Source organism: Corvus brachyrhynchos, unplaced genomic scaffold (genome assembly GCF_000691975.1).
Source record: "Corvus brachyrhynchos isolate BGI_N302 unplaced genomic scaffold, ASM69197v1 scaffold167, whole genome shotgun sequence".
Classification (NCBI taxonomy): domain Eukaryota; kingdom Metazoa; phylum Chordata; class Aves; order Passeriformes; family Corvidae; genus Corvus; species Corvus brachyrhynchos.
The window spans coordinates 6,526,855-6,551,420 of NW_008239547.1; the positions used below are offsets into that span (position 1 = coordinate 6,526,855).

General features: G+C 38.4%; 1 protein-coding gene across 5 annotated transcripts in view; it reads left to right on the forward strand.

Annotated features, from left to right (window-relative positions):
- The first annotated feature begins 1,638 nt into the window (after window positions 1-1,638).
- The window catches only part of CREM (cAMP responsive element modulator), a 34,792-nt gene continuing 11,864 nt past the window's right edge, over window positions 1,639-24,566 (forward strand). The window contains exons 1-6 of one of the 5 annotated variants that reach the window (XM_008639290.2): window positions 1,639-2,613; window positions 3,213-3,330; window positions 10,508-10,654; window positions 15,581-15,672; window positions 15,815-15,960; window positions 22,169-22,312. In XM_008639290.2, the coding sequence (XP_008637512.1) occupies window positions 2,573-2,613; window positions 3,213-3,330; window positions 10,508-10,654; window positions 15,581-15,672; window positions 15,815-15,960; window positions 22,169-22,312 (688 nt within the window). In that variant the 5' untranslated portion in view covers window positions 1,639-2,572. The remainder of the gene's footprint in view (window positions 2,614-3,212; window positions 3,331-10,507; window positions 10,655-15,580; window positions 15,673-15,814; window positions 15,961-22,168; window positions 22,313-24,566) is intronic. The other 4 variants (XM_017741542.1, XM_008639289.2, XM_008639291.2 and 1 more) reach the window with 4 other exon arrangements.

Here is a 24,566-nt window from a genome sequence, read left to right on the forward strand (position 1 = left end):
GAATTTGCTTGCAATGCAGACTGAGTGTGGTAGATGTGGAAACTCTTTTTCTGGATTAGATTAGTAACTGTTTCCTGCCACAGTCTGTATTACTGATGTATTCGAAAAAGCATAATTATGATATTGCTCAGTATTTTTTGCTCAGTATTTTTTGCTCAGTATTTTTTTCTCTGTATTTATTAAAAAGTTTGATGTATTCATGTTGACATGATATGTAGTACAGGAAGTAAAAACCCTGCACAATTCAGGTTTTAGGAGTCTGAGAGTTTATGAGACTGCTCCAAGACAGTGACAAGCTAGTCTGAAATCCAGGAGTTCCTTGGCATGCCTGGCTGTGCACCAGCCTACATGAATTGGCACAGCTCAGTGTGACTGTGCCACCGCTGACCCTGGGGGCTCAAATGACTGCAGCTGACCTGCTCCTGCCACTTCAGTGATCCCATGGTTGTGTCTATTGAAGATTCCTAACCTTGTAACATGTCTGAATTGTGATACTAATGTGCTACATTTTGTCTTACGTCATCTTTCTCATTGAAGTTTTATGCCAAGCTAGCTTGTGTATCTTTTAAAATTACTCATATAGTTCGTTATTTTTGTTTTGTTTTTTTAGGCTATGGTTGGATCTTTGTATTTGGATGTTGCTTTAAGTCAAGTCACTGTCTGGTCACAGAGGTTGTCAAAAAGAAGTGTGTTTGAGCTTATCTAGGGAAAGTATTTTGCTATATTTCACAGTAGTGATTGCATTTTATGGCAGTCAAATTTTCAGATTTTACTCCACCTTGCTAAAGTTCTAAATTAAGCAATCATTTGTAGTAAGAGTCAGAATATACACAATTGTAAATGGAAAATCTATATAAATTCTAGAGTTTTCTTTGTATATCATAAATCTTAATCATGTTTGTCACTTCACTGACATGTATAGTACTTGCTGTTGTTTTTCTAATTAAAGATAAATCTAAAAATACACTGCTTTCTCCATACTGCATTTTGCAAAACATGGGGAATAACTGTGGTGGGTTTTCTGCTGCACTGATGCTCTTTGTAGCCTTTTGCTAACTTAGTGAAGTGCTGCAGACGAAAAGACTTGAGGAGAAAAATCCTGATAAAGTAGTAGAAATAAATACATTTTTATAGTGTTCTGCAATCAGTGTGAAATTAAGCTAAGAATTAGGAACTAAATTTTTTCCAAGATGAAAAATGGCTCTTTCTGGGTAAAATTTCTATGAAATGCATTCAGTGGGAATAAAAGTACTCGGGTTTTTTGTTGTTTGGTTTTTGTTTTTTATTTTCAACAGTAGGTTGTCTGTGACAGATGGCTCTGCATACAAAAATACTTCAGGGCCTTCATAAAGTGAATTAATTTTGACTGTCTTCCATCTTCAGAAAGAGATTACAATGAATATGTTGCCACTACCTATGTATTATTTAATCTTCCTTGGTGTATGAGCTGTTCTGAAGCTTATTCTTACATGAACCAGATACACCTTTCATATTTGAGACTCTAGTTTACAAAGGAGGAACTTTTTTTTTCTACTTTATAATTGTTATTACATTGCACATTTATATAAAACCAGAATAGTTTAATTAGATAAGATCTTATAAAAAATTATGGTGAAAAGCTTGGTGAAAACATTTTCCCCAGAGCTGTTAGACTTTGGTGAATTTCAGTAGATGTTTAATTAGATTGTATCTAGAGAAAAAGGTAATTAGTGGTAACTAACATGACAAAAAAGTAGAAAGATTTTAGGTGTAAAATAGCTCCTTATGATTTTAATCTGAATTGATACTGGCATAGAATACATAACTTCTCTGAGGAGAAATACTCATGTTACCCCATAAAATGTTGAATTGTGTGCATCTTGGCTACCATTAGCTATTGTACTGTTAAGTCTGGTCAGTAGAATACCACTGCAGGCATATGAGCTAGAAAATACACTTCTCTGCATCATTTGATTGGATATCTTTTCATATTTTCATGCCTTTATTCTGGGCAAAAATTTGATATTTAAAAAAGCAATAAAATTCATTCTCTTCAAAGATTGTGGAATGTTCTGAAAAATAGTGCCACAAAAGGAGTTTGGTTTACATTTAATTTGATTTAATGTAGTTAACTTATAATACGTGATACTAAATTCCAGAGCCTCAGAGTCAGGCGGGTGGCAGTCCTTCCCTGCCTCTTCATCTCTCAGTGCAAGTCCTGAGAAGAAATCGGAGTAACTATCAGCCAGTTGAAATTAATTGAGCTTTGAGTTCAGTTGGGCTTAGCATTCCCTAGGTACAGAAACTGAACCTCGGGAACTGAGATTTGCTGGCTCTTAAATCTCTCTCATGTCTTCCTTTTGCGGCCTCGATTGGTTGTGTAAGTAGGGTGTAGGTGGGAGCATGCCTGCAGGGCATCCTGCCTGCCTCTGCCTGACCCTATCCTGTGCCTGTTCTGTTTGTAAACTGACCTGTTGTCATGGCAATGTTTGACATCACCTGTTCAATGTTGCACCTTCAGTGCAGGGTTTGGTAGGAGAGAAAGGGAGCTGAAGAGATCCAGGCTCTTGTTTTAAAACTCACACCTTCCGTTATGACTAAGTGTGCCAAGAAATACCGAAAAGGAGCTGTCAGGTAATTGCATTTTTATATAGCAGATAAATAGCAGATTTGGAAGCTTTCTGTATGAAGTTTAAAGTCTTAGTTTAAATTGAAGGTCAGCAAGTTGCTTATTTTTCAATGAAATTCTACCATACTTTTAAACCTGTAAAGTGAGAAGAATTGTTGTGACTCTTGAGCCATGAGTAGTTTACAGACAATTCAAGCATAGATCCCAGCTGGGAATAGGCATCTTGGAAGGTTCAAGGGGGCTGTAGCTGCCTGTGGCTGCTGGGCAGCTTGAGGGACCTGCTGCGGGCAGTGCTGCTCCAGAGCACTGCACTCCCAGCCCCACTACCAGCACTGCATGGGACCCTGGGATGCTGCTTGTCCCTCCCTGAGAACCATCTCTGGAACTGCCTCTCCTTGCAGCTTTCCAAAATACTTGTTCTAGAGCTCCTGGCTATATGAGTAAATATTTTAATACAGGGGAATGAAGAAAGGACTTCAGTTTGACAGAAACATATTTATTTTCTGTCTGCTCCAAATTAAAAATAGTTTGGAATTACTCTCTATAGCTGCCTGATATACCTCCCTGTACTGCATTATTTAAATGTGTATGTACCTACTTTTAGACTGATGACCATGGAAATGGTTGAACAGGATGACAATACAGTGGATTCTCTGACAGAGAGAAGTGCTGGTCACCTTCAGAATCAGCCAGGCCAAAGTCAGATTTCCTCAGGATCTGAGGTAAGTTGAAATGTGTAAAGATGAGAAGAATCAATAAAGTGATATTTAGAGCTACTATGATTTTTAAACTATCAATTTGTGTGGAATTATCATGTTTTATAAGTCTTGGTATTAAATAGGAAAAATATAGCAAAGGTATACTGGAATACTGCAGTAGTTAGCAAAGGACTAACAAAACATCAGGTCTGTTAAAAGGTAGCACTTTCAGGAGTCCTTTCAGAGAAGAGTGATCAGTAGGCACATGGTTTTTTTCCTTTTACTTTCACAAGATGATTGTTACAGAGATGGGATACAGTCTTAAGGAATTGAGGTGGCTACAAGATCAAACATATCTAAACCATCTGTGTATCTTGAAGTGTGTTGTATAACAAAAAAGAAAATGTGAATAAAAATAACCATGGTTTTCTTCTAGTTCCAGTTTTTGTACAGAATGTATTTCATCTAATTGCAAGTACATTTGTAATGTATGCTTGTTTTGTTTCATCCCTGTGTATCCAATGACAGTGTCTGAACTTCTAAAGCATACTTTACATGTTCTGTATCGTTGCTCTACCTGGATTATTCTTTGGTAGTTAATGGATAAAAGATTATATAGTAACAATCCTCAGACATTAAAAATATGTACTGAAACATTCGGCACTTGAGAGAAATTGTGTTCCTGACTACTAAGATTTATAGGTTCAGAAAAGTGTATGGACCACTTAAAAGGATCTTCAAAACCCCTTTGTTAAATAAAGGAACTGATTTTAAAAAATGTCTGACAGAATTTTTTCATCATTGGAAGTTAGAAGTTATTTGCTAAGATTTGATGCCATGTATTTGGTATGTTAAATACTAGATTTACATTATAGATATATTTTTGAAACTGAAAGCAGCTGTTCTTTTTGTCAGATTGTCAGACACAAAGTAGATTGCAAAATATTTATCAACCTTTTTTTGTTGGTTTTGATACATGCAGCATTGGGAATATTGTTTGTTCAGTTTTTTTCTTTAAGAATTTTATTTGGTTTGCTCTGTTGATGTCATCCCCTCATTTCTTCTTTAGTAGTTCTAATTTTCTGTTTTAGCTTCATGGAATGATTGATGTGTAAAATCTATTGGCTTGTGCAATAGTGTCTGAAGAAGATACCTATGAATTTTTTCACTTGGGGTGTTTAACGTTCATCCGGAGACAAAGCTGTCACTAATGCTGTAGGAGAGCTTTTGCACGCCTGCAGTGTGCAGTGTATAACACTTTTTATGTTTGTCTGCATTTAATGCTTAAGTACTGTGTGTGAAGATTCAGCTGTACTGAGTATGGGTTTCATCCCTGTCAGCTAAAATGAATAACTCTGAAGCATTGATGAATATCGTTCAATTAGCACTAAACCAAAACACGTGCCTCAGTTTGAAGGCTGAGGGGGAACAGTCTGGGGTTGGCATCTGGAGTCCCTTTTTTTGGTCAGATGGCTCAGAGAGCCAACCTGGACCTGTCAGAGCTGCTTGGTGCAGGTAGCTGGAGCCGACATCCCTCTCCTGGGCTGCCCAGACAAGTGGGGTTGGTGCTGTTCTCCCACTCCGAGGGCTCCGGGCCTGCGCCCATCTCCTCAGCTGCTGGCATCCAGCGCCTGCAGCCCCACACACGGCCTTGCTGCCCTCAGGCTGCTCTGCCACAGCATTTGTTGTGGTAGAACGGCCCGGACAGAACACTTGTCACTGACAGGCCTTGTTGAGACGCTCCTTTGGCTTAAGATGAGTAGGATTTTCTTAGCCTGTGTTCCTACCTGGCTGGCTTGGAAGGTGAGGCGCTTTGTCATGGAGAGTTGGGCCTGGATGTTGAAGCGTTAAAGCCCGCCGGAGGCCCCTCTGTGGGACATCTGACTGGTTTTGTGGTGGTCCAGGTGGGAAATATGTGTGTTTCTGAGGAATTCGTGTCTGTGCCACTGGTCCACTGCCTGTGTATTTTGACTATTAGAGAGGGGCAGAGATCCCTTCTCCCTCTTTGGCCTGTGGAGGAGTGCAGTTAAGAGAAGACAACAACTAAAAGGGACTGAAATGTATCTTGTGCCAACTTCCAATCATCCCTCCTACAAATTTCATTGCAAGTATGCAGAAATAGGAGAAAAGAATGACTTGATTCTTACTGAGAGATAAAATGCCTGGTCACTGAAACAGAGGGCTCCTTTTCAGATATCTCGAGAGGGGTGTCTATGTGTTTTTTCTAGCAAAATATTTGCTCAACCTTGGTTTTGTTCAGTCAGAAGTAAAACATTTTAATGCACTATCTTTTAATTTGTGGTTTTCTGTGTATTATCAAAGAATTAAGTTGTTTGGAAGTTTGGAAGGACCCTTTTGAGGTTATCTAGTCTGACCTGCCTGTGCAAGTAGTGTCAGCCAGAACTGTGTCTGCCTGGGTTGTAAATATCTCGAAGGATGGAGTCTCTAGAGCCTCTGTGGGCATCTGTTCCAGCAGGTGACTGCCCTTCCTGTAAAACAGGTGGAGTTTTTATGTCCAGATGGAATGTAATGGTTTTTAATGTGCTTGATATTTAGTTGAATTTTGTCTTTGGCCAGGGAGTGACTAGCAAAATGCTGAGGGATACAACTACATAGGAGATGGGCACTTTTTTTTTTCTTCTTTTTGGGGGAACAGCAGACTTATTTTTCCCTCCTCTGTAGTCCAGGCTTTTTAAAGAAATACCTGCCATTTAGTTTTAAAAGGATGGACCAGGTACTCCATAAGATGATAAGGGAGAGATTGTTTTGTGCTGAAGCATTTTTAATGTCTCCCTGTTGGGAGAGAGAGGAGACATTAAGAATGTGTGGGCTGGAGCACTTTGGTGTGATGGGATAACCTCCAATGCTAAAAAGGACCTATTATATATTATTTGTAGCAAAAAACCAGTGTTTGCATTTTTTCCTTAGCTTGTGTCATAGATACTGCTATATTCTCCTGCAATTTTCTGGTGCTGAAAGCAAAATTACTTTTTCTACTAAAGCAAAAATGAGTAAATTTGAAAACTAGCAAATATGAGATGCACTTTTTGTCCATTAAAGGGTTGTTTTTAAAATGAAATGTCCTACTATAGAATCAGTTTATAGTTGCATTTCTTGCATCCCTCACTTTTAGCCGGCTGATGAATTGACATGGTAATGTTTTTGTGATCCAGCCACCAGAATAACTAGGTAAGAAAGTAAAATTATTGGTGGTTGTCTTTAGAAGCTGTTGAAAATGTACAGAGCACCTGTACAAACGCTTGATGCCTTTGAGGGAAGAACAGAGGTGCGAGATGGAAAATTTCTCAACCTGTTTTGAGATGAGCTCCATGGGTTGTCTCACATGCACAGATCGTCTGTTGCTACATATAGAGCTGTACTTAAAAGGAATTTAATTTGTATTGGAATATTCTGATAGTGTTGATGGTAGTCAAACTTGCATCTTGAAACACTTATATCTGCAATGGTATTCAAAGAGAAATTAGATGTTCCTTTTTCAGGATTTCTAGAAGCCGCACTGTATTCTGTGTTGCTCTGTGCTCAGCTACACTAAATATAACAATGTAAGGTCAATGTACTTTAGCCTTTCTCAGATTTGACAAAAACACTTTCAGTTGTGTTTTCTTTTTTCTTTAATCCTACATCTTGATGGGTTCCTCTTTAATTCACTTTTTGTTAACTTTGTCATGTTATCTGTCAGTAGAGCTGTCTGCTGACCTTGTCTGAGATACCATCTCTTGACCTCTTGGTACTGGCCCTGAATTAGACATATGTCAGGATTTACAATGTAAGAACTGCTGTCAGAGAGCATAGGGAGATTTTTAGGGAGATTTTCAGAGCCTGGAGTGCATAGCCATTGCAAGCTGGGACTGTTCAAGTTTAGCACTTCAGAGGGGTTGTCCTTGTGGGCTCTTGACATCAAACTGTGTTAAATCTTGCTCCCTGCAGATTGTGACCTATAGCAATTTGCTAGGCTATTGTAAGTAGGAATTTGCTAGGCCTGTTGTAACCAGCCTGCCAAATGCAAATGCTGGCCATTTAGCAAAGTTGATGTTAGAGGATTATAAATGCACAGCTATGTCACCATTTTGTGATTCCTCGAAGCGTATGCTGGCACCAAACGTCTGGAATCAACCTAACCTTATTTTCCTTAAAAGTAGGTGCTTCTATTTTGGCAGTAGCTTTGGAATTGATCAAAACATGTCTCCATCTTTTCCTCATAGAGGCTACTTGGTGCCCAGGTGTGGCAGGTCCTTTGTTCCTTTGTTAGGTGAATCTGGCGTGCATTTGTCTTGACTTTTCCAGAATTACTTTTCACTTTATTTCTAGAGTCCTTGTAGCATTTAGGTTCTACAGCAGGGACAGAAATCAGATGGGCCTGTGTACTACATTACATTCTTCATTTGGTGAAGTTGAAGGTATGAGGGATTGAATGTGGAGGTAACCTCTCTAATACTTAGCAGGGAAAGAATATCTGACATTCATAGGGTCTCCAGGATAATTGTTCAGATGGACCATGTATCTTGAAGTTAGATAAATGATGGGCAGCCTCTTTCTCTGCAAGTGTGTGCCTCAGGATGAAGGTAGTACCTGATCACTCTTGCTGGCTACTTTTCTCTCCCCACATAGAAGAGGGAGCATTTACATTTCCAAATACCTGAAATATGGGACCGTACTGCTATTATAGAGTGCATGGTTGATATTTGTTGAAGCTATTGGATGTGACTGTTGCACACCTAGGACCATAGAAACCATGGAATGTGTTAAGCTTCCCCTCACCCTCTGTGTTCCTGAGTTGCTTCTGTGGATTGTTTTCAGTTGCTGCGCCGGACAGCCCTTGAAGTAATGATGTTAAAGGTAGCATTGCTCATCACTGAAGTCAGAAAGAAATTTTTTTGCCAAGTCTGTTTCAGTCAGGATTTACGCATGATAGCATCAAAATGTTCTAGTATTTCTGTTAACACAGGAATATTCAGCTTGAAAACTGCAAAGGGAAATCTGAATCAAAATTCTAATAATAATTTCTAATATGTATAAAAGTGATGCAGAATATGGACCTTGTAAACTTTATAATACTACCGTCTCCTCTTCCCTTAGCACTTATCCCCCCTTCATTTAATCTCTTATCTGAATTAATGGGAGGAAAACAATTTCTCTTGTTATATTGTAAACTTTAGTCCAAAAGAGTATTAGCTGAGTGAGGTTTTCTTTTTTTTTTTTTTTTTCCTGTGTGGTTATACTGAATAAGGAGCTTTAAAATGAATGTAGTTTCTTAATCTCAAGTACTGGATTATTTCCTGATTCTGTGTGACTGACCCATTGTGTACCAAATAGAAACTCTTAAACTGTTCACCTATTGCTGTTTTATGGCTGATGTACTCAGAAAGTTCTTTCTGACCCACCAAGTATTGTATCAAATTGCAGTTCTCACAAAGAGAGCAGTAAATGGAAGGGTTTGGTGAAATTGCCTTTATAATGTTTTGAAAAGTTAGCAAGCTTTGTAAACATTTAGTCTGCTCTGTGATCTCTCCTTGAAGCTTGGGTTCAGGATGTAAGCTTTACCACAAAATAGATCATACTCTTCAGATCTTTGAGACTTTCTAGAGCTTAATCTCAAATATCTATTTCTAATAAATTTCTCGTAATATTAATATTTGTTGAATTGGTTGGGGAAAAGGTTTGTATGTCCTATTTCCCTGTTGCCATTTCATGCCATTTAAGGAATGATGTAAGGAAACCATTTCAGGGTTAAAAATGCACTCAATTGTTCTATTTTCTGAAAAGCGGCTCAGTGTCCTATAACATTGAACAATTGCTTAGTCAATGTTGACAAGATCCTGTCTTTGTTTCCTAGAAACATTGTTTCTTCAAGGTAATTTGAACCAACATCAGGTCTTTTTGATAGTAGTGCATCTTAATAGCAGTTAAAATTTTTCACTTGCTTCAAGAAGGGATTATTTCCTAGACAAGCAATATCTTATGGATCAGGAATCAAAACTGCTGTCATTTTTGGGATTAGAAAAACACTTCAGTGTAAATACAGAAAAAATACAAAAGTTTCATTAACTGTTTTTTTTTTAATATTCACCATTCTTCATGGCTTTCTTCTCACAGTCATCTCATTTTAGTCATACCAGATACCTTTGGAGCTGAGAACAAAGCTAGGAAGGGAATAATACTAGAATTTTATATATGAGTCTGAGTTTATTGTTGAATGTGCACAATATAGAAATAAGACTTTTCAATGCCGTTTAATTGAAAAACACAGTATTTATTTTTATGATATGGTATATGTTTGTCATTGTCTTATTTTCTGAGTTTAGAGATGTTTCATCACACAACTTGAGATCAATCATAGTGTTTTCCCTTTGCATCAGTATTTGTTTCTGTTAATAGATTTAACAGTAACAGCAAAAATATTGAACTATTTCTTAGCCCATAGGTGTTAAACTGTTTCTTAACCCGTTCGTCCTCAGCACTGAGGGTTGAGAGCCACAGGCTGGGGAAAGCTATTCTTACAGCTGTGCTAGCCTGAAAGAAGATTCAGCTGTTCTTTATTTTTGTTGTTGTTTTGAAGCACTGATATACTCCAACTCTCTTTTTCTTGATATATATAATTATGTATATAACAAGAGTCCATTAAACTAAATCAATTTACAAATCCTTGTATGGCTTTATGGGTGATTTTTTTGCTATCTGAAGAATTCTCATGTCTCTTGAGACATCCATCTGAAAAGCATATCTTCTTACCTAACAAGCAAAGCCAAACTAAAGTGGGTCTGGATTTCTTTTTCCTGGGAACATTCTGCAGCATGTTGTTGCACCAACATTCCACTCCAGTGAATATGCATGTGTTTCGTTACTTTTCTTGAGGTTCTTCCTAACCTTTCTAGCAGCAGCAGATTTGGTGTGTGATGGCCAAGGGTTGGGGTTTTTTTTCATTGAAAAGAAAATACAAAGGCACTGGAGGGGAAGAAAAAAAGAATTGCAGTTTGTTAGGGTACAGCTTTCCATACCATTTGGAAAGGTACATGCCAAACTTTTACTAATAAAACTAGTTTATTTTTGTACGTGATAATTATATACATCTAAGCTATTTTAGATGTGGCAACAAAATCAGTTTGTTGTAGTGTCAGTTCTAAAAGCATTTGCTGAAGTCTTAAGGCATCTTACTTAAACATGATGATTGTAATTTTTGCAGGTTTCTGTAGCTGCTTCCAGTGCTGGAAGAGGATCTCCAGCTGTAACTCTAGTGCAGTTGCCTTCTGGTCAAACTGTTCATGTCCAGGGTGTCATTCAAGCCACACAGCCCTCAGTCATTCAGTCACCACACATGCAAGCTGTTCAGGTTAGCTTTTTTATTGTTACATTTTCATGAATATTTGGTACCTCATAACTCTTTTCCCAACCCATCTTCAGTTTCTCTTCATTCCAACCAGTGCTGCAAGATTTACTCAGATGGCACAGGAAACAGCAGGGGGAAAGGTGGCAAACATCCAACCAGCAGCAGCTCTACAAGCATTGTGTAGCAATTCCTTAATGCTTCCTGTTTATCTTATAAGAAATTGTGTTGGAACTTGTGTCTGAACTTACGCAACAGCAAATTTGTCTCATAACATGGCCTTACTTCAGTGTATCCTGCAGTTTTTCCATTTTGTTAAATTCTATGAACATAATGTTTCTAATGATACTATGAACTCATAGATTTTCAAGTATCTCCTATTTTATTATTGGAGAGGGTCTGGATGTAGTAGAAGTAAGCATATTATATCAAGTGGTTCTTTGTTTTTAGGCGCTATCAGACCCTGTTAGAGCATCTGGTATTGCTTTTTGTGGGTGTGGATATGTAGATAACAAAAATATGGGCAGCCTCAAACCAAACCTTTATGTGGCAAATGTTCACGTTTGAAGTTGCTGGAACTAGAAAACAGAGATCAGTGCAAAATGTGTAGAACTTTTCAGAGTTTTTAAAAAGTGAGAAAGGCAAGAGAGAATGAATTTGCAGTGTTTTGAAAATTGTTCAGCCTCCCACTGGTGTTTTTTTTGTAGCTAGGAAGGCCTCCCTCTGCTCTAGTTTTATTAAAAACTGCTTGGGAAATGTCAACTGAATTGCTTTTTGCAGATAGAACTGAAATTTCTGGTAAAAGATGTGATACACCTGTTATGAGGGAGGGGTTTTACCTGTGGCCAACGCAAGGCTTTTCCTTAATGTTGCAACATGTTAAGGAAAAGCCTTGCATTGTCAGTCTTCTTGAGAAGCCATCTTTAATGTTAGAGGCTTCTTAGTAACTTTCAAGTATAATATATAAAAAGACATCTATAAATATGATTTATATTAAAGAAAAAGAATAAAACCTTGATCATATAATGAGTATTTTATTGTTGAGCAGTAGGTGTAGATGATGGGACCTCAAGGTTTTGAAATCCTTGGTCACTATTGAAAGAGGTCCAGTAGATGTCAATACTTGATCAAACTTGAAGTCTGAGCAGAGTATTCAAAGTAAATACTTTTTTTAATTGGAATTCTTTCTAATTGTAATTTTCCTGAGTAACCTTTATTCAATAAACACATCAGTAATTCCCAGTTTCTGTCACTGCTTTTCTTTAAGTCAGTGTAGTCAGGATGTACATGTAAAGATAGAGGACTTTTTTCAAAGCTCAGAAGGAGAAGTTTCTCAGGAATCTCTTGCCAGCTGCTGCTGTGTCATCTTAGGGGAGTGAAAGTCAACTGTTTGTTGTATTAAGTGAACTCTGGCTGTCCTCTCTTTCCCAAAGGAATAGAACAGGAAAGTTTTGTCCCAATTAATACTGACTAGTTAGTTGCAGGATTTTGCTCTGGTTTCATCTGGATAAGAAGGGCTTGAAGATGCTGCTTCATTACAGAGGGTGTTCAGCCCTTCTGTTATCTTCTTCAGTACTTCATGCTGCCACCTGGCATTTCCACCAAATCATTTGTCTTTAACTTGGTACCTTCTCTCTGCCAGACAGTGGGGAACTTGGGAAATTGTATCAGTTGAAAAAAGAAAAAAAGAAGTTTGCTGAAGGTTGATGTTGAAGCTTGCATGACCTTTCCCTCAAACATCTGCCATTTTCAACCGGAAAGTGTTCAAAAGTTTTTCTCATAATGCTGTTGCTTTTTAGATGAAGAAATATCTGTATAGCATTCCTTATTGTTTTGATAAACGTTGTTTTATTTGTAGGAAGGTTTAAAGTTCAGATTGTTATTTGACTTGCTCATCCCTGTAGTGTATCAGGTCTTGGAAAGACTAACATGAGTTTGAAGTTAAATTTGTTCAAATGCAGATGAAATTGAAATAGGTAAAGTCGAAATCTGAACAATGTCCAGGAAAAAATTACAATGGTTTCTGTTTGTTAGCGTTATGGACATGGTTGTTTGCTACTAGAGTGATCTGAAGTGTTCATTTCTCTATTTGTCATGATGAAAATTAAAGCTTTTGAAATTTCTTGCAGAAAATCTCCTCTTCCACATTGTTGTGGTTTGACACTGGCCAAATGCCAGGCACCCATGAAAGCCACTCACTCACCCTCCCCTGCTACAGCTGGGCAGAGGAGAGAAAATTTAATGAAGGCTTCATGAGTTGAGATTAGGACCAGGAAAAAACACTCCGAGGGCAAAACAGGCTCAACTTAAAGATATAAAGTGAATTTACTACTAAAAAAATCAGAGCAGGATAATGAGAAGTAAATTAAGCCCTTTAAAACACCTTTTTTCCCCCAACGCTTCCCTCCTTCCCACCCGCAGCGCAGGGAGACAAATTGTGGGGGTTTTGGTCAGTTTGTCACCCAAGGTTTTCCTCTGCTGCTCAGGGAAAGGAGTCCTTCCCCTGTGAGACCGTGGGGTCCCTCCCATGGGAGAGGGATGGAGTTCAGTTGTCCATGAACTTCTCCAGCTTGGGTCCACTCTCACGAGCAGCAGTCCTCACAAAACTGCTGCAACGTGAATTCCCCCCACGGGCAAACAGTCCTCCAAAAACTGCTGCGATATGGGTCACTCTTCCACAGGGTGCAGTCCTCCAAGGACAGGCTGTTCCAACTTGGGAACAAGGCCTCTCTCTCCATGGGTCTCCCACAGGACTGCAGCCTCCTCCAGGCATCCACTCACTCTGGCATGGGCACCTTCCCCACAGGCTGTGGGTGGATCTCTGCATCCCCTATGGACCCATGGGCTGCAGGGGCACAGCTGCTGCACCATGGTCTGCACCACGGCCTGCAGAGGAGTCTTGGCTCTGGCACCTGGAGCACTTCCTCCCCCTTCTTCTTCACTGACATTGCTGTTGCCATGTTGTGTCCCTCACATGTTCTCACCTCCTCCTCTCTTCTGGCTAGAGTTGAAACTGTGCCCCCAACCTTTGTTTTGATTTCTTCTTAAATATGTTAACACAGAGGCGTTAGCCACCATTTCCAATTGGCCCAGCCTTGGCCAGTGGCATGTCCATCCTCAGAGCCATCAAGGTTTGGCTCTGCTGGACATGGTGGAAGCTTCTAGCAGCTTCTCATAGAAGCCACCTCTCTGGCCCCTCTGCTACCGAAAACCAGGCCATGCAAAACCAATACACATTAAAATGCTTAAATCTTCTTGTGATTTCCTTACCTTCTTCCTAAAGTATGACTGTTCTCAGCTTCTTCAGACATCTTCACAAACTGGGGGAGCTGTTGGTAGCTGTTAGGGGAATGTGAAGGTTTTAAGGCAACTGAGGTCTTGTTTTCGAGCTATTTATGCTGGAACAAATAGGTTATTTATTACTCTCCATGCCCCAGCAGAATGAAAATTCTGTTTTGAGTTAGGATGCCTAACAGTCTCTTTCTTGGCTCTGCAATACTATCTTACTTCTGAAGGATTATGCCAGAGTCTTGAAGGTCGATCCATGAGCAGATTGCTGAAGGCACATTGGGAGGGAAATGTCTTTCAGGCTCTCTCTGCTGCTCAGCATTGGTCCATCCTGCAAAAGGAGGAATACAAACTTCTTGAAGCACCTGAATCTCTGCAGTCAGCTCTGATGTCTGGTTTGGAGCTATACATCTGTACACATGCAGAAGTACCTCTCACCACCTAGGTGGCAGATGTAGAGTTCTAAGGATAGGTGCTGCCTATTACCCAACAAAATGAGGCTACATTAAATATTTTTACGCAGAACTGGAATGTAATAAAATTAACAAGTGAAGAGAAAATTTCCTTCTGCAATAATGTACAGTTCCTTCAAAGTGTAGTTCTGCAGATTTGAGTTGAGGTGACCCAGGCCTGTACATTTCCAGAACCTTCCAGACAGTCATTTTCTATTGAGGTCAGGCAGGTTTTGTTTCTAGTACCAAACTCTGAGGACTAGCAGGTGCATTAATTCTAGAGCTCTTCCTTGTCTTCCTGAGCTTCCACTGCAGCCAGGTCAAACACTTGAAGCTTTCTAGTCACTTACATCATGTTTGTTCAGTGTCAGTTTTAGCAAAGTGCTTAATCTGAAACTGCAGTCTGGTCTGTCTTCATGTGAAAACGTTTTCACACTGTTTCAATTTGGAAATCTCAACACAACAATAGTTCTGAGTAGTTAAAAGAATCCAAGAAAATAATGTGTTTTCCTTGTTCAGTAATGACTTCCAGTTCTGTGTAGTAAGATGGTTGCTGATCAAGAGTGTGATTCTGCCCTAGGCCTTAATGTTGTCTTGGATAATTTTAAGAGAAGAAGAATATATGAAAATACTAAAGGTCTGAGAAAATGAGACACTGTAGTCTTGTCAGGCATTTCCAAAACTCATACAGCATTGCTAAGCAATGTCATTGTATTTATGAATGTGTTAGTAAGTGTAATAAACGTGTATATTTAAATAAAGTTATTTTCTAAATAGCTTTGGTGTGGTGTGAAGAGGCTTTTATATTGTATGCTATTATTTAAGGCACATTAGCACAATATTCTGTATTTTAGATGTTTGACCTCACTTTAAGAGCTAATTAAATTGTATAATGTTTTTATATTTAAAGAAATCTGTTTCCAGTACTTTTTCTAAGTGTCATTCACAAAAAAGTAACCTGGATTATTTTGACTTTTTTCTTTTTCAAATGGAAGATGTTATCTAAGTGGCTTTGTCTGGCTAACCTCATAATTTGTGATTTGCGTTGAAAAAAATAGTCCAAAATCACGATTGGTGATAAATAAGTCAACAAACTTCCCATATGCAAACATGGAAGGAATTTTTTTAAATATTTTGCTCTGCTATTTTTTTTTAAATGAAGTTATGAATTTCAGGAACTTTGCTATTACAGGTAGCATCGATTGCAGATGAAGCTGCACAATCAGAAGTGATAATTGATTCTCAAAAACGTAGGGAAATACTTTCAAGAAGGCCTTCATACCGGTAAGGACTTTTAATTTTGGTTTTGCTGGTTTTAAAGGCAGCTTATTTATTACAGCAAAGCTGTCTGATAAAAGTCAGTTATTTTATTTTCTTATGGGTATAGATTTTCAAGTACATAAAATTACTTGCATTTTTCTTTCAGAAAAATTTTGAATGAACTCTCATCAGATGCTCCTGCAGTAGCGAAGATTGAAGAAGAAGAGAAGTCAGAAGATGAAGGAACGCCTTCTGGTATTTCTGCAGTGGCCATGCCAACCAGCCTGTATCATACTAACACAGGGCAATACCGTATGTTTGCAAATGTACTATGTGATGATGCAGAACATACATAACACAACTTTGTTTCTAAGAGTTACATAATGCAGTAGGGATGTTGTATTTTGATGAAGAAGAAGAAGAGATTCTGTATTTCTAAGTAATTACTATTAATTTTTTTCTAACATGGGCATTACAGACTTTTAGTCTCTTTCTTGTAGTATTTGTTGGCTGCTAGATTTAGTCCTTCTAGAGCTTCTGTGCATTAAAATGTGGAGGTGAGGCTCAGCTGAAATGCTGACACTTTCAGGTGAATGTTTAATGATACAAATCATTGCAGTTTCAAATTCTTGTGATTTGCTATGTATTTGTGCTATTCATTATATGAAATGGCTAGTAGAGGTTTTTGAAATGTGAAGTATGAAATTACTTGTTAACTTCCAATTTTCTTTCTTAAAAGAACTATGTCTTTTTGTCTCCAGTTTTTAAGTATCCATACTTTCACTGCAGAATTAACCTAAATCATGGTTTCCAACATTTGATACTTCATCCAAATGCAAGTTAAAAGTTGCATTCACAGTTCTGTTCTATAGATTTGCTTTTGGATATTTTTATTCCTGTATTTATGGTAAAAGTGTTACATAACTTGCACTCTATGGCTTCTTTGGACATAATCAGATATCATCTAAGAGATAACTTTATAATAACTAATTTTTAAATTATGTATTAGATAAAGCTTCACTCCTGCAGTTTGTAGGGTTTTTTCATATCTTTTCGTAAGTAGACACACTAAAGTGCAGGTATTTTTCCTTTGATATAATGACAGGAAGATTGTGTAAGAAATGTTGTGGAGTTTTTTTCCTGAAATGAGAAAACAGAGGAAGTATATTAAAACATTGCAGTGGCATATAAAAGAGGATAGAATGGCTCTCTAGTTGTATTCTGCTCACCCTTAGAATTCTGCAGTTATTTTTAATTTATGCAACTAAACTAATTACTAATGGTGAGAAGACAGAATTTGCCTGTAGTATCTATCCTTTCCTATCTGGAAAGTAATTTTGCTTGTGCCCCTAGGCTGCTTTTCTTACCCTTTCTGTAAGCTGTAGACATAAATAAATGTTTGCTTTGTGATGTCCAGTATCTGAAGTGTTCTTCTCTGTGGAAAAGAACACGGTCATCCTAAATTACAGCTATCCAGTACAGAATCTGTCATGTATTCATGTATTCTTGTATTCTAAGAACAAGTAAATATTTTTCTTCAATTTTTGAATTGTATTTTTATTTTGCTTAGGTTTGATTAATAATGTATGTATTTGCCATTTCAAGGCTTAAAAAGAAGTGCTATAATGTTTGTGTATTACCTAGTGAGCCTGCAAACCTATAGGATTTCTAAGAAATTTTAGAGTTTAGGTTTCTTAATTGTAGCTTCCTCTGGGAAGCCAGAGTTGTACTTTGACTGCAATGTCTTGCAGGAGGTGATTCTCAGGGGAATATATTTTCATTTGAACACACCTATAAACAGTAGTGACAGGGCAGTGTTTAAGTCAATAACAAAAGTCAAAGGTTTTGCTTTCTTGTTCAATCAGACATTTACCTCTGAAAATTAAGCAACAGAGAACATCACTGACAATGTGAGAACAGAATCCACAAAATTTTAATTAAATCTCATGTGTCTTAATTTAAACTTGGCTATAAGCCAAGCTTGCAAGATTTCTGTTCTTTGCTGCTTTTTCTTTGAGTAAGTTATAGTTGTAGCCTAAAACATGTGCTGTATAATTAAGGTTCTCATCATAATGGGGCATTGCTTCAAGATGGAGTGTCAGCCTTCATAGACTCTCTTGGTTTTGGCTCAAGCCTGTTTTGAGAGCTTTTTCTTCTTGGAAATAGTTTTTCTTGTCCAATTTATTAGTTCATTAATTTGATTTTTTTTTTTTAACTTCATTTTTGTAAGTTAAAATATCTTTTGCCTCAGCAAAGTCTGTGTATTTCAGTTCTGGTTAGGCCAGGTGGTAGCAAGGATGGTCATTTCCTTGTAATAAAAAGGGTCTTAATTTGGAACTTGCTAAAGAGAGCTTGACTGTTGACCCCTAGTCTTTACATGTATGAAGCACAGATCTGAAGCATTTCTGAGCCATCCTGTTGGTTGCCTGTGATCCTCAGGAGCTGCTGTTAGCTAAAACCAGGAACACTGTGTGGGAATCCAGCAACTCCAGTGTTGATTTTAGACTGGACATGATGCAGAGGGTCCCTCTATGTACCTCCTTCATCTTTATGCCTCCCATCGATAGCTCTGTACTTCTGCCTGTCATTACTGTGCCTGAGGACTCCTCTCTCCCTGGCCAGCATGGGCTGCACAGGTTCTCTTGTGCAGGCACCCAGCAGTTTATGCATTAAGCTTGTGCAGTGGCCGAGGCAATGAAGAACTGGCCTTGCGGTGTCACTGTGGCCATCTGTACTGTGCCCTGGTTTAAAAGAGGTGTTATGTTACTACATTTGCTGGTTCTTTTTTTCTCTACTGTTCTCGCTATTCCTGCAAAGGAAAAGTAGTTTATTTGAAAAGATAATTTTGACTGTGTGTTTATGTCTGGATGTCTGGGGTGACTTTTTTTTGGAAGAACTTGATAAGTAAATTTTTCTGGAAAACAAATGTATTTTTTCTGTTGGTAGCAGTGATGGCTGTTCTCTACTTACTTTTCACCAGCCAAAATGGTATGTTGCCATGGTTTCCAAATATCTTCTGCCTCTGAGCTTCTTGGCTTTGGCTTATGGAAGCAGACAGACTGACATGACCAGATGAAATGTCTTTGCCAGCTACCTCCATCAACATATGTGTGATCTTTCTGTCTGGGAAATAGGTAGTTTTGCACAAGGTGCTGTCTTGTGTAGGAGCCTTGTAGCCTCATCTGACTACACACATACTCCATTGGCTGTAGTTCTGTCATGTTGGTTATTTAATATTGAAAAAATTAGTTCCTCACCTGTGGTAGTGGTATAATGTGCAAGAGTTGTTCATTCAGTTGGAGTGTGTGAATCAGTCTCCCCACCTGCCTGCCTCCTTGGGCATATCACGATGATCTGCATGAAAAAATGCAGGGGGAATGAAAATTATTAGTTCTTTTGCTATTTGGGTTACTTGCTATCTTCGAACAGATTTTTAACAGTTGGAGAATTAAGAAATCCATTGGGAAAGAATAACTTTAGTTCCATTTACAGTTTTGGAAGGGAAAAAGATCTGGGTTTTTTCTGGATTAGAGCTGTTGATCACACTCTGAGAGTGGTGTTGGTACTGTCTTCACTCCTACCTGGAATAGAATGGATGCCACTTGCATCCATGCACCTGCATGACATTCAGCTACAGAAACTGTCCAGGAAAGTCCTGTACTCATCATAAAAGGCCCAGTTTTCAGAACTCCAGCACAATAAAGTGGGTGCAGTGGTAGAGATCAGGACAGTGAATGGGGGGACGAGCAATGTGTTGTTCTGGGAACATGGCAGGAATCAGTCCTGTGAGGGAGGCAGTTACTGAAGTTAATTCACTCTTGTTTATGAAGTACTGGATTGGGATCTGAATGAATAATTGCAGGACAGCTGTGACATAATTGTTTACCCAGGTTCACTCTGGAGCTAAGAGCTTTGTATCAATCTGTGCTGATGTTTTACTGCTTAGGAAGCCAAACTGACTGGCGTTTATGTGGTATGGTTCTGTGATGGTGTAGATGAACCATTCCTGGTGCTAACTCTGAGAGGCAGAATTTGGCTTTTTAACAGATCTTGTTGCTCTTATCCTGGACCTTGTGAAGAGTAGAGAATACAATGCTTTCCTTTTCTTGCTTTTTTCTTTTTCGTCCTGCCCCAAAATGGGACACTTTCTGCTTTGGAGGCCAGACTGAAACATTTTTCACTCTATACCCTGCCACACTCTTCCCTTTCTCCTTAATGCCTTACGGAGCTTGTGTGCAGTACCCAGCTAGTTCCTGTGTTACATATTCCTTATTCCAAGGGCAGGACTGGAGATCCGTGCTGAACCCTGTTTCAATATGCAGATAAGGCTCTGAACTTAATTCAGCATGAGAGGAATTCCATGTTTTCCCCAAAAAAAGCTTATTCAGCTGTTGGGATGCGGCAATCTCAGTCTCTTTTAAGTGTTTATGTCGGAAGTTGAGCTTTGAGGTATCTTATTGTTGTCAAAACAGAACATTTGAAATCAGCAATCTCTAAAATTCACATAGGTATCTAACAAATCCTGTATTGAGATAAGCAGAACTGAACCTTCAAGAATGGTGTCAAATAATCTGACAGTGAATTCAGAGGAGCTCGCAAGCCTGAATCTTTTTTTATGTCTGACTTTTGTAACATCTCAGATCACTTTAAATACAATGTTTGTAGTTTAAATATCTTTTGGGGGAGAAAAGAGTTTGTTACTCCTTGGGAATTGGGTTCTCAGCTAAAAGTTCCAGGATTGTGTTAGTTAACATAGGAGATATGGATTTGGCTGGTAAATCACTTGGTGGATAAGGAATTGACTCAAAGAGCTCCAGTCAACAGCTTGATGTTCAGGTGGAGACCAGTGATGAGCAGTGTCCTTCAGGGATCTGCTTTGGGACCAGTATTATTTATTATCTTTGCTGGTTGGACACGTGGAAGGTTCGGAAAGTTTGCAGGTGACACCAGGCTAAATGATGCAGTTGATACTCAAAGCTCAATAGAGAGAAGGGATCCCATCCAAAGGGACTTTGGCAGAGTAGAGAGGTGGACCCATGCAAACTTCATGATAAGGCCAAGTGCAGAGTCCTGTGTGTGGGTCATCGAAATCCTAAATGTGGATACAGGCTGGGCAGTGAGTGAATTGAGAGGACTTGGATGTGCTGGTGGATGAAACACAGAGTATGAGCTGACAATGTGCACTTATGGCCCAGAAAGCCAACCAGATCTTGGGCTGCATCCAAAAAAGCATGGGCAGCGAATTGAGGGATGGGATTCTGCCCCTCTGCTCTGGTGAGACCCCACCTGGAGTGCTGCATCCAGCTCTGGGTTTCCAGCACAAGACAGACATGGACCTCCTTGAACAGATCCTGAGGAGGGCCATGGAGATTATCAGGGGCTGGAGGCCTTCCCTATAAAGACAGATTGACAGGTTTGGGATTGATTAGCCTGGAGAAAAGAAGGCTCTAGGGAGACCTTGCAGTAGCCTTCCAGTACTTAAAGGGGGCGTACAGAAAAGATGGGGAGGGACTCTTTACCAGGCAGCATAGTGAACGGCTTTAAACAGAGAGGATAGACTGAGTTTAGATATTAGGGTGAAATCTTCACTTTGAAGATGGTGAGGCACTGGAACAGGTTGCCCAGAGAAGTTGTGGTGCCCCATCCCAGGAAGTGTTCAAGGCCAAATTGGATGGGGAGGCTCTGAGCTACCTAATCTAGTGGAAGGTGCCTCTGCCCATGGCAGGGGAGTTAGAATGATTAAAAGATCTTGAAGGTCCCTTCCAACTCAAGCCATTCTATGATTCTATGACATTTCTGTGTTTAAGAAAGGCAATGCTAATTTCAAAAGGAATATACAATTAATAATGTCTGTAGGGAATTGCATTTTTTATAAATATTTGATTATGGCAAGGAATTCAATATGATTTTTTAATGGGGAAAGGATATTTGTTTTTTCATATTGCTATTACATGGAGGGAAGAACCCTACTTTGTTCTGTTTCTCTTTTTACATAAGTATTGGGCTCTTCACAACTGTGTACAACTTGGTTAAACATTCTTGTGCTAAACATTTTCTCACACTAAGGAAAGGATTGTGAGTGTCAGACAACTTTCTCTTTCTTTATCCTTATGTCCTGGTTTTTGTTTTCTAAAAGTCAATGAACAGTGCTTTTTTTTTGTTTTTTTTTAATAACTTCTACATTAGTGTTTGAAACAACACTTTTATACGGCTAGGAGCTACTATTTTTTTCCCCATATTTAAACTATTTTAGTAGAGTTAATATTTCTGGAAACATAGAGAGAAAATGTGTTGAACACTGCTTTTTATTTGTTATGCATATGATATATACTACGCAACAGGCTTTATATTTGTGGAAATCAGTATTAATATTACCTAAGTTTTATCATAGAATTGATCTTTAAGCAAGGAGAGGACCAGGAGTCCTATAAGACAATATTTATTTCATGTTTCTTAGCATGTGTTATGTCTTTCTATTGCCTAACTTAATCTTTTTTTTGTTGTTGTTTTTTCTGTTTAGTTACCATATCTCAAGGTGGTACAATTCAGACTGTGACAAATTCAGGAGCTCCTCAGCCAGGTGCTACCATTGTGCAATATGCAGCACAGTCATCTGATGGCACACAACAGTTTTTTGTTCCTGGAAGCCAAGTTGTTGTTCAAGGTATATTTTATGAGTCTACTCCATTTTACTTTTTTCATATTAAACAATTTTTCTTAAAAGGTTTTTTATTTTGTGTTGACATTATTGCATTATTAGGTAAAATGCGCATAGCAAGATGAAAGACGTTCTTAGGAGGGGATTCAGGTTCTCTGCTTAGTAAGGCAGCTACTATGTTTGGTTAAAATGAATGAAATAGCAGTATAACATCACCTTCTGCTTTGGAGTCTCTTGTCCAGATTTTGAGAGATATGTTAAATTGGAATAAAGGTGCTCTTACAGATTGGTGAGATACTGAAGGTGCACTGCATTTAATATATGAAACTAATTTGTTTTTTTCAGCAGTTAATGTTAATAAAACACAAATTCTGAAGATTTTTGGCTATGTTGAGGGCAGAATTTCCTTGCAACTTATGGCTCTTGCAGTTACTAGAAAGCAGATCCTTTACTGAGGCTAGTTCTCTCACAGGGGAACACTTTGATGGTCCTATAAAATGCACACATGAATTGAACTGTGAATAGTGAATTCTTGAGCCTTACTGTAGTTTATGCAGGATTATTTTTCTTTCCACTGTTCCCAGCCTTTTGGTAATGCTGAGGATGCTGGAGAACCATAGGTGTCTTGGATTCTTATCTATATCAGGGGATTTGGGTTATGTGATGAAAATCTTTGAAAATGGGTATGGAGACACTAAATTAATAGCTATGGAGGATATACAGAATTTAAAAAAATAATTATTTTATTGACACAGAGAAGTAGGGAGGGAGGGCTGTATGAATACTTTAGTAAGCCAAAAGAGCTATCTGAAATAAGCCATGAGAAGAGCTAGGAAGGATTTAGGTATGTATCGATAGAGTGGATGAGAGTCATCAAATAAATGCTGAAATATATTGTCATCACAAGACTTTCCAGAAGCATTTCAAGGAAATTTTAAGACTATTAGATGAAAAAACCTTAGCCAAATATTAGTTTTTATTGTTCAGAGAGTATTGTTACAACTTCCCTAAATGTTATTATGAATACATTCTTAACAAAGCCTTAAGACCCAAATTTGGCTGTCCCCAAACCAGTTTCCCACTCTGGTACTACAAGTTTTTCTGAGTATGAGTCTAATATGTTTTCTACGTGTGTGCCTATACATCCCTTAAATCAGAGGCTGCCTCCATCTCTCCAGGTTGACTGTGGTATTTTATAGGTCTTGCTTTGATTCTTTGGAGCTTTGGGGTCAGGAGCAGAAAGAATAACGCCTCAGCTGCTTCCTAAAACTTTCCAAGTCTGTGAAGAAGCAGAGCATTTGAGGATTTTACCTGGCAGCACTTCAGTCCTTGGAAATTCCATTTGGCTGACTTTCCTTTACAGACTCTCCATTACAGAACTGTTCTCTGACAGGGCTACTCAGTCTCAGCAATGGGCTCCACAAGATGGAATTGCCCATTAAGTGTCGTGCCTGTGATGGAAACTTTCAAAATGGATTCAGAGACAGCTACTGAATAGCTTCTATATCATGTTTCTGGAAGCATCTAGATACTTTTAATTAAATTGATTTGTTCTCTGTCCACGCTCAGAGAAATTTATTTCCTGGAATTCTCTGTTCCTTTGGTTCAAAGTCCGGTGCTTAATGAGCCCTCATAGCTGTTAACACTGAAGAAAAATGCTACCTAACGTATACAGGGAGAAGTACAAAGCAAACAGTAAGCAAGCATGAACTTGGAGATGATGGGAAGATAAAAGGCTTCAACTTACTCTACATGCTATTGATACTGGAAAATCTTTTAAAAAACCAAAAAAAACCTCTTTGAGGTGTATAAAAATAGTGTGAAAGCACTTGAAGATGTCTACAGTAATAAAATTGTATGTAGTCAGCAAACGTGAGTTAATCAGGATGGAGTGAGACAGTGGAATTAGTTGAATATACAAGTGTCTGAAATGTCCTTACTACAGGTCATCTTGCCTGTGCTAAAAAGTTTGTAGGAATATAGGTTATGAAGATTTATCATTTAAGTACATTTTGTAGTTGACTGAACACCTAATATTGTGATAGCACAGATAATAATAGAAAAAATAGTCTGCTTACTAATCTTACCACTTACATATATTTTTATAATGATTTTGGGTAGGCTGCATATGATTTTTTTTCTTAATCATAGAAGAAAAGACTATAATAAATACCTGGAAAAAGAAAAGATCTGTTTCAGATTCTGTTTCAGAATCTTTCAGATAGCATATGTATTGATACTTTTTTCTAAAGTATTTGTT